The following is a 10,138-nucleotide window of genomic DNA, read 5'->3' on the forward strand; positions in this document are numbered from 1 at the left end:
GACCCCTAATTTGACTCTCTTCTGTAGTATAGAATCCAACACTGTGATTCCAGGCAAGGTTGTGGTTTTGGATAGAGGATGGTAGTTAAGTTTAACAGGTCTCCTGATAAGAGGTGATGTGTGTTTGTGTTACCCCCTCTTCTTCAGTTACATAAGAAAAAGTATCTTAGTTAATTTTAGACTTCAGTCATATCTGATGAATAGTGTTTGCTTTTTCTCTAAAGTAGAGTAAAAGATTTTAACTTGATGTGTGTTCTCTTTTGATGATAATATATGAATCGGTCATTGAATGGCTCTTAGAGAAGTTAGTTATTTGAACTATCCCATGTATTTTAAAGCTATTATTCCTTTACAGCTTACCATTATATTTAAAAACATGAAAGAATGCATTGAAGAGAAAGTCTACCAGGCAGAAATGGACAACCTGCCAGTAGCATTCGCAGATGGTTCAGTGAATGGTGGTGAGAAGCCTGGAGGAAATAGCTTAACCATTCATGAACATATACCTGGGCAGTACATAACAATCCAAGCAACGTACATTGGTACCACCATTGCTGTGCGCCAGGTAGGGAAGCACCTGTCCTTCTCCATCCGGACAGCTAAGGAGATAGCATTCTCCTTCACAGATGAACAGGATCTCCAGCTGTGTATGTCAGGATGCTTTCTCAGCCAGCGCATCTCTATACATAACTGCTGTCATCCAAAAGGTAGCCTGACAAGAAAGAAAGCTCATCTGCTATGTAAGGAGAAGCTACCAGTTGAAGACATCTACTTCCAGTCATGTATCTTTGATGTGATGACTTCAGGAGATGTTAACTTTACTCAAGCAGCACAGAAAGCATTGGAAGATGCCAGGGCACTCCATCCAGATTCCAAGAAAATCCACATTTTCCACAGTGATAGGACTTCTCATCCTTGCAGTTCATCCTTCCTTCTCTTAATCACAGTACTACAACTGTATATGTGAACATTTTAGTGGTGACTAGAAAGTCCAGGGGATCAGCAAATATGGTTTATTTCACCAAATGGCTTTCTAAGTGCTGATAGGTGAGCTACCCCAGCCTGTTTTAAAACTAGAGTTAGGTGTCCCTTCCAAGTTTTTGTGTGGAAATCTCATTCTTAAGACCTGGAACATTCCAGGAAGTTAGGAATATTTCTCTATCCTGTGGTGATTGGGATTTATATTCCTAATGCTTCTTAGTGCAATTAATCAAGAGTACCTTGCACTATATTTCCCACATAGCCTAGTGACAGTTATGAACTGGAACTCTTTCCCAGAATTTGACAACATCCTTAGTTATGATCCTTAAATATAATGACAAAATCAGACAAAGGAAATGCTTTCGCATTAATTTAGGCATTCAGTTGCTTTAAGGTTTTTTTTTTTAAGATTTAATGGAAACCTGAGATGAAAACTAATGGTAAATGTTCTTTGGCACCTTAAAATATCTGGACAGTACACTGAATGTAATAAGCCATTTTTCTTCTTCTCAGCATTCTGGTTTGTTTAATCTCTTCTGAAAACTGGAAATTCACAGCTATCTACAGAAATAACACTGAAACTACATTGCCTCTTTCATTAAGTTTTAGTTTGCAAAGTCAGTGTTTCTAGAAAACAACTTTGCTCTAAGTGTCTATAATGATTTGTTTATAATAGAAAGAAAAACGGGTACTCCTCAAAAAATGTAGGGCCTACTCAGATGCAATCACTATAAATGCCTGAACTATAAATGCAGCCAGAAGAACACATTTTCTCTTTTACCCAATACTTGCTTTTCTTCTTCCTGACAAACTGCACTTTTTTTCTTCCCATTGACAGCTCAGAATGTAGATTCTATGGAGCGAGATTTGAACAGCAGTTCCCAACATATTCTTGAATTAGGTTGGTTCCATTATTAAAGTCAGAGACAAGATAGCACTTTAAGAGTATTGGATGTGGATTGAAATGGGGTTTGCAGTGGCAGTGCAGGTTTGTACAATGTCACAACTCCTTTGCACTGGTATTCACACATGCCCATACACACAGAAGCTAAAGTAAAGGCAATGTATGTAAGATTTGTACTGGTTTCCATTTCAGTGTTCTGGTGCTCTTATCTGAAGAACATAAATCAAGAATGTATTTTAAAGATGATAATTTGTGGATGCAATTAAGTTATGGTATATGTTTTATTCTTCATATCCCATGAGCTTCAATATAATTTTATATGGGTTGAATATCTGGCAAAATGTGCCTTAAATATGCAGAATGTTTATTCCAAATCAGTCCTCAGAATGTTGGTGAGATGTTTATACAGATGTGTGATGACCCAAAGTAACATATTGCAATTGGAAAAGTGATTCAAAGGTATAAATATGAAAACAGTTTAATAAAGTTAAACATGTTTTTAGTTATATTGCTTAGCAGTTATTCTTTTACATAATGGGAAAACTATACATCCATTGCACAGAATTCATTAGGGCTTGCTAGGGCTTAGTACTGGTAATCAGAAAATGATTGTTTTCCAGCAGAAATTTAATAGAGTTACCCTCTTATTGAACTGGCAGAAACTTGCAATATCGGGATATTTTTTGATTTTCATGCTGCTGCACTCATGTAACTATCAGTGGTTTATGATAAATAAATAAACCCACACTACAATATAATATTAATATATGTTTTCCATTTGTATGCCACCCATTTCTGAAGGCTCTTGGTCACTAATCTTCATTCATACAGCTATAAGGAGAATATTCATAATTATCTGGCACATATAATTCCAAAGGTGCTATCTTAGCTAATTAAAAAGAGCTGTAGTTCAACCTACTACTGGAATGTCCAATGTTAAACTATTTCACCAGGGCAGCAATGGAAAGCATTTCCTCCTAGTGTTGGTTAGGCATTTGTACCTTGAGTGACAAATCAGGGTTGGTTTGTTCTAGGATCCATTGTTCATTTTCTTGTCTTTCTATGATACTGGCAGGTGTCTTCCCAACATCATCGTTCAGAAGTATGAATACTTTCTCCATCTGGCTTCTTTAAAGTCCAACTTTCACCTCCATAGACTGTCATAGGGGAAACCATTCCTTGCATGATTCTCATCTTTGTAGGTATATACACATTACAGCATCTGAGTATCTTTTCAAAGACTTTTATTGCTCTCCTACCAAGTGCTAGTCTACATTGGATATTTACTGTTGACAGTCAATCTTAAAAGGCAGAAGTTATCAACCATTTAAATAGCTTCACTGTCAGTTTTAAAGCTGGTTGCTGTATCTGTTATTTTTATGTTCTTTTTATATTTAATCTTAGCCTCTATTTTTTTTACTGTGATACTTGATTTTCATTACTAGAGTTTTCAAATAATTTGCATTGTCAACCATCAGAGTAGCATCATCAATAGTGAAGGTTATTGATGTTTTTCTTCCATTTTAAAAACATGCTCATCTTTTTCTAATTTAACTTCTCTCAATATAGGTTCAGCATATAGTCTGAATGAATAAGGAGACAGTACATAGCCTCGTTTCACACTTTTGCCAGCCTGAACCCATTTGCTTTCCCTTATTCTGTCAAGACTGTGGCTTCCTATTCTCCGTATAGGTGAAGGTGAAGGTTTGATCTCTGAGCTTGTGAGTTGGTTTCTGAACATTTCGTTACCAGGCTAGGTACTGTAACATCTTCAGCAGAGTTAGGGGATGTCATTGTTCTTCTGTTTATAAGGGCTTTATGTATGGGTGTGTCAACTGAGGGTCTGTGATGGGTCTTGTGATGGGTCAGGTGTGAGTCATCAGTGAGTCTTTTGATGGGTCTTGTGATGGGGAGGTCATTGAGAGGTGAACTGCTGGTGGAAGGAGGAACTTGCATGGGTTGGTTGAGGGTCGGTGCTGTCTCTGGTTGGCTGTGTGCTTGATAGGGATTCTGAAGGGGGTTCATTGGCTGGTTGTAGGTCAATGTGTTTGTTGATGGAATCGCTTGTGGAGTGCCAGGGTTCGATGAACTCACGAGCATGGTGGGTGGTAGCGTGACTGTGTTGCTCTGTATAGATACCAACCATTCAGGGTTGACCAGATCAGGGAACAGACCCCAGAAGAAGACTACAACTATATGTTATCATAATAGATTCTTGCAAGCCTGTCATCATTTTCCTTACCATTTTTCTTATATCCCAGGGAGTTAGAGAGGAGCCAGACTGGGTCTCTTCCTAATATTTTCCCTGTTTCTTGGGCTTAAAACATGTTTTCAGACCTATTGATGTAGTAATAATTTCTGAATATTTTTTCTAAGGTCATCTCCATGTCTTCCTACAAAAGGTTTCTTCAAGAGGGCAATGAGATGTTCTGGGATTCCCATTTCTTAAAGAGATTCCACAGCTAGACATTCGTTGTTGAGTGCTTCCTAAGATTTTTGTTAATCACTTTACCTTGTCTAGTCATGTGGGGTTTGTTTTGTAAAATACATGATATAATGGTTTACCTTTGCCTTTTTTCATGCAGTATGAAATGAACACTTTGCCGTTATCATTTAAATCATCATCTCCAGAATCTTCCTGTCTCATTGTTGCCCAACCGAGGTACTTGTTGTTTTAATTGGACTGCAGGGATGAACTTCATGCCTTGGTTACACTACTGGGACTATAAATTTTTGGTGTATACTCCTGGCATTCTTCATTGATTCCTCTCAGTAACAACCCCCTGCTATGATGAGGCAACACTGAAGAAAAATAAATATATAAATCATGCTATATAGCAGCAAGAACTGTCTTTGAGAATAACTTCTTCAGCAATATTAACAGGGATGTGGGGGAAGTGACCTGATAAATATACAGTCGTTTACTTGTGTATTCAGAAGACCTTTCATAATGTTCCTCATTACAAACTGCAAACCCACAGCAGCAATGGGATAAAGGAGAGATCAACTTTTGAACTAGCAACAATTTAAATACATGTTTTGTTTTGCTAGTGATGTTGGGGTAAACACAGCNAGTTGAAGGCTCCTGGCCACTTCTGGACAACAATAATTTGTTTGTGCAAGCCACTAGTTATCCTATCATTAAAGGATCAAATGTCACTGGAATTGGCAAGGTAGAATTACTCTTTCATATTGGGGTTGGGCAACCCACAGGGTGAATGTATCCCCCAGCATCCCATTTGAGAATTCCCAACAGCTTGAGAAAGTGCTGGTAAAATATCTGATTTTGCAGATGTGATTTGATTTTTTTTTTTTGGTTTTGGAGAATGGTAAAGGGAAAATTGTAGAATTGGATTATATAACATGCTGTCAAAATCAAACAAACAACATTATAGTTTAATGTAATACAGATAATCCTTGACTTATAACAGTTCATTTCGTGACTGTTCGAAGTTACAATGGAACTGAAAAAAGTAACTTATGACCATTTTTCACACTTACAACCATTGCAGCATTCCCATGATCACATGATCAAAATACAGAGGCTTGGCAACTGACTCATATTTATGACAGTTGCAGTGTTCTGAAGTCGTATGATAAACTTTTGTGACCTTCTAACAAGCAAAATCAATAGGGAAGCCAGATTCATTTAACAACCCTGTTAGTTTGCAATGGTGGTGAATATCTGTAGCTCAGGTGTAGGATGAGGGTGAAGGCTTGTTCTCCGAGCTTGTGGGTTGGTTTCTGAATGTTTTGTTACCAGGCTAGGTAATGTCTTCAGCAGAGTTTAGGAGATGTCAGTGTTGGTGTTCTTCTGTTTATAAAGGCTTCGTGTGTAGGTGTGTCAAGTGAGGGTCTTGTGATGGGTCTTGTGTGAGTAATCAGTAAGAATCTTGTGATGAGTTTTGTGAACAATGGGTAATGAAATGTTCGGAAACCAACCCACAAGCTTGGAGAACAAACCTTCATCCTCAACCCTGTTAGTAACTTAACAACTGTGGTAATTCATTTTACTGTGGCAAGAAAGGTTGTAAAATGGGGCAAAATTCACTTAACTGTCTTGCTTAGCAACAGAGGTTTTGCGCTCAGTTGTGGTAGTAAGTAAGGACTACCTGTATCTGATCCAAGCCAATATCTTATCAAAGTTTTCCTTGGTTTCCTCTAATAATTCAAGAATGTGTTTGAGCCTTTTCTCACAGGTGCCTTCCTAATAGATTGGAAAACATTCTTTGCCCTCTCCAATCAGGAAATTAAACCTATGCAGTGGGTTTATAACTGATGGGAATGTTGCTGGCATACTAGTTCCAATATCTGCTCCTATCACTCATGTAGGATTTCTGATACAATTCCCAGCATTTGCAGGGATCTAACATTATTGTAGCTTCCAGTGGTCTGACTGGAATTTGTCATTGTTCCTAAGATAGTTCAGTCACCTTTAGTTAAAAAGAATGAATAATAATAATAATAATAATAATAATAATAATAATAATAATAATAATAATAATAATAATAATAATAATAATAATAAAAAGTTGGAAGGGACCTTGGAGGTCATCGAGTCCAACCCCCTGCTCAGGCAGGAACCCTACACCATTTCAGACAAATGGCTGTCCAGTCTCTTCTTAAAAACGTCCAGTGTTGGAGCATTCACCACTTCTGGAGGCAGGTTGTTCCACTGGTTAATTGTTCTAACTGTCAGGAAGTTTCTCCTTAGTTCTAAGTTGCTTCTTTTCTTGATCAGTTTCCATCTGTTGCTTCTTGTCCTGCCTTCAGGCGCCTTGGAGAATAGCTTGACTCCCTCTTCTTTGTGGCAGCCCCTGAGATATTGGAACACTGCTATCATGTCCCCCCTCGTCCTTCTCTTTGTTAAACTAGACATACCCAATTCCAGCAACCGTTCCATTTTGTTAGCGCCCAATGGCTAGGACTATCCCATTTCTGGTTGAAAGCTTGGAGATTCCCCAGATCAAACAATACTTCCTGATATGTGAACCAACTTGCTCTGAAGAGCCAATGTACTTTACTATAGTTGGTGAAGAAACATGCCTGGAAGCAGCTTAGTATCGACCCATTATGGAAGAAGCAGTTTATCTTCTTATGCTCCTTTGTTTTTCCAGAAATCCCACAAGAAGTTGTATGCTTTCTGCTTTTTTCCCCAGCTCTGAATTACTGTATGTTCTGCCATAGGTAAACCAGACCCTTTTTTTATTTAGGGGAGGGTGCTGCTACTGTTGGAGACCCCTAATTTGACTCTCTTCTGTAGTATAGAATCCAGCACTGTGATTCCAGGCAAGCTTGTGGTTTTGGATAGAGGATGGTAGTTAAGTTTAACAGGTCTCCTGATAAGAGGTGATGTGTGTTTGTGTTACCCCCTTTTCTTCAGTTACATAAGAAAAAGTATCTTAGTTAATTTTAGACTTCAGTCATATCTGATGAATAGTGTTTGCTTTTTCTCTAAAGTAGAGTAAAAGATTTTAACTTGATGTGTGTTCTCTTTTGATGATAATATACAGTATGAATCGGTCATTGAATGGCTCTTAGAGAAGTTAATTATTTGAACTATCCCATGTATTTTAAAGCTATTATTCCTTTACAGCTTACCATTATATTTAAAAACATGAAAGAATGCATTGAAGAGAAAGTCTACCAGGCAGAAATGGACAACCTGCCAGTAGCATTCGCAGATGGTTCAGTGAATGGTGGTGAGAAGCCTGGAGGAAATAGCTTAACCATTCATGAACATATACCTGGGCAGTACATAACAATCCAAGCAACGTACATTGGTACCACCATTGCTGTGCGCCAGGTAGGGAAGCACCTGTCCTTCTCCATCCGGACAGCTAAGGAGATAGCATTCTCCTTCACAGATGAACAGGATCTCCAGCTGTGTATGTCAGGATGCTTTCTCAGCCAGCGCATCTCTATACATAACTGCTGTCATCCAAAAGGTAGCCTGACAAGAAAGAAAGCCCATCTGCTATGTAAGGAGAAGCTACCAGTTGAAGACATGTACTTCCAGTCATGTATCTTTGATGTGATGACTTCAGGAGATGTTAACTTTACTCAAGCAGCACAGAAAGCATTGGAAGATGCCAGGGCACTCCATCCAGATTCCAAGAAAATCCACATTTTCCACAGTGATAGGACTTCTCATCCTTGCAGTTCATCCTTCCTTCTCTTAATCACAGTACTACAACTGTATATGTGAACATTTTAGTGGTGACTAGAAAGTCCAGGGGATCAGCAAATATGGTTTATTTCACCAAATGGCTTTCTAAGTGCTGATAGGTGAGCTACCCCAGCCTGTTTTAAAACTAGAGTTAGGTGTCCCTTCCATGTTTTTGTGTGGAAATCTCATTCTTAAGACCTGGAACATTCCAGGAAGTTAGGAATATTTCTCTATCCTGTGGTGATTGGGATTTGTATTCCTAATGCTTCTTAGTGCAATTAATCAAGAGTACCTTGCGCTATATTTCCCACATAGCCTAGTGACAGTTATGAACTAGAACTCTTTCCCAGAATTTGACAACATCCTTAGTTATGATCCTTAAATATAATGACAAAATCAGACAAAGGAAATGCTTTCGCATTAATTTGGGCATTCAGTTGCTTTAAGGTTTTTTTTTTTAAGATTTAATGGAAACCTGAGATGAAAACTAATGGTAAATGTTCTTTGGCACCTTAAAATATCTGGACAGTACACTGAATGTAATAAGCCATTTTTCTTCTTCTCAGCATTCTGGTTTGTTTAATCTCTTCTGAAAACTGGAAATTCACAGCTATCTATAGAAATAACACTGAAACTACATTGCCTCTTTCATTAAGTTTTAGTTTGCAAAGTCAGTGTTTCTAGAAAACAACTTTGCTCTAAGTGTCTATAATGATTTGTTTATAATAGAAAGAAAAATGGGTACTCCTCAAAAAATGTAGGGCCTACTCAGATGCAATCACTATAAATGCCTGAACTATAAATGCAGCCAGAAGAACACATTTTCTCTTTTACCCAATACTTGCTTTTCTTTTTCCTGACAAACTGCACTTGTTTTCTTCCCATTGACAGCTCAGAATGTAGATTCTATGGAGCGAGATTTGAACAGCAGTTCCCAACATATTCTTGAATTAGGTTGGTTCCATTATTAAAGTCAGAGACAAGATAGCACTTTAAGAGTATTGGATGTGGATTGAAATGGGGTTTGCAGTGGCAGTGCAGGTTTGTACAATGTCACAACTCCTTTGCACTAGCATTCACACATGCCCATACACACAGAAGCTAAAGTAAAGGCAATGTATGTAAGATTTGTACTGGTTTCCATTTCAGTGTTCTGGTGCCCTTATCTGAAGAACATAAATCAAGAATGTATTTTAAAGATGATAATTTGTGGATGCAATTAAGTTATATGTTTTATTCTTCATATCCCATGAGCTTCAATATAATTTTATATGGGTTGAATATCTGGCAAAATGTGCCTTAAATATGCAGAATGTTTATTCCAAATCAGTCCTCAGAATGTTGGTGAGATGTTTATACAGATGTGTGATGACCCAAAGTAACATATTGCAATTGGAAAAATGATTCAAAGGTATAAATATGAAAACAGTTTAATAAAGTTAAACATGTTTTTAGTTATATTGCTTAGCAGTTATTCTTTTACATAATGGGAAAACTATACATCCATTGCACAGAATTCATTAGGGCTTGCTAGGGCTTAGTACTGGTAATCAGAAAATGATTGTTTTCCAGCAGAAATTTAATAGAGTTACCCTCTTATTGAACTGGCAGAAACTTGCAACATCGGGATATTTTTTGATTTTCATGCTGCTGCACTCATGTAACTATCAGTGGTTTACGATAAATAAATAAACCCACACTACAATATAATATTAATATATGTTTTCCATTTGTATGCCACCCATTTCTGAAGGCTCTTGGTCACTAATCTTCATTCATACAGCTATAAGGAGAATATTCATAATTATCTGGCACATATAATTCCAAAGGTGCTATCTTAGCTAATTATTTATTTTATTTATTTATTTATCAAATTTATACCCCACCCTTCTCCTAATGGACTCAGGGCGGCTTACAGCCAGTTAAAACAGATAACTAATACAATAATACTAATTTTAAAATATGATTAAAATGAAATATTCATTATTGGCCGTTTCTTTTTAAAATTATTTTAAAACCAAATTAAAATACCCCTTAGGCCAGTCCGGCTAGCTTAAATAGCCATGTCTTGAGGGCGCGGCGGA

General features: G+C 37.4%; 2 protein-coding genes across 2 annotated transcripts; both read left to right on the plus strand.

The window, feature by feature from the left end:
- Positions 1-361: 361 nt before the first annotated feature.
- LOC107295658 (hemojuvelin-like) lies at positions 362-967 on the plus strand. Its single transcript, XM_015824978.1, has one exon. The coding sequence runs from the start codon at positions 377-379 to the stop codon at positions 965-967; it is 591 nt and encodes a 196-aa protein (XP_015680464.1). The 5' UTR covers positions 362-376.
- A 6,520-nt stretch (positions 968-7,487) lies between these two features.
- Positions 7,488-8,093, plus strand: LOC107295659 (hemojuvelin-like). The gene has a single exon (XM_015824980.1). It carries the CDS (start codon positions 7,503-7,505, stop codon positions 8,091-8,093), a length of 591 nt encoding a protein of 196 aa, XP_015680466.1. The 5' UTR covers positions 7,488-7,502.
- Positions 8,094-10,138: the final 2,045 nt, after the last annotated feature.

Source organism: Protobothrops mucrosquamatus, unplaced genomic scaffold (genome assembly GCF_001527695.2).
Source record: "Protobothrops mucrosquamatus isolate PMUCROS unplaced genomic scaffold, P.Mucros_1.0 scaffold2439, whole genome shotgun sequence".
Lineage (NCBI taxonomy): Eukaryota > Metazoa > Chordata > Lepidosauria > Squamata > Viperidae > Protobothrops > Protobothrops mucrosquamatus.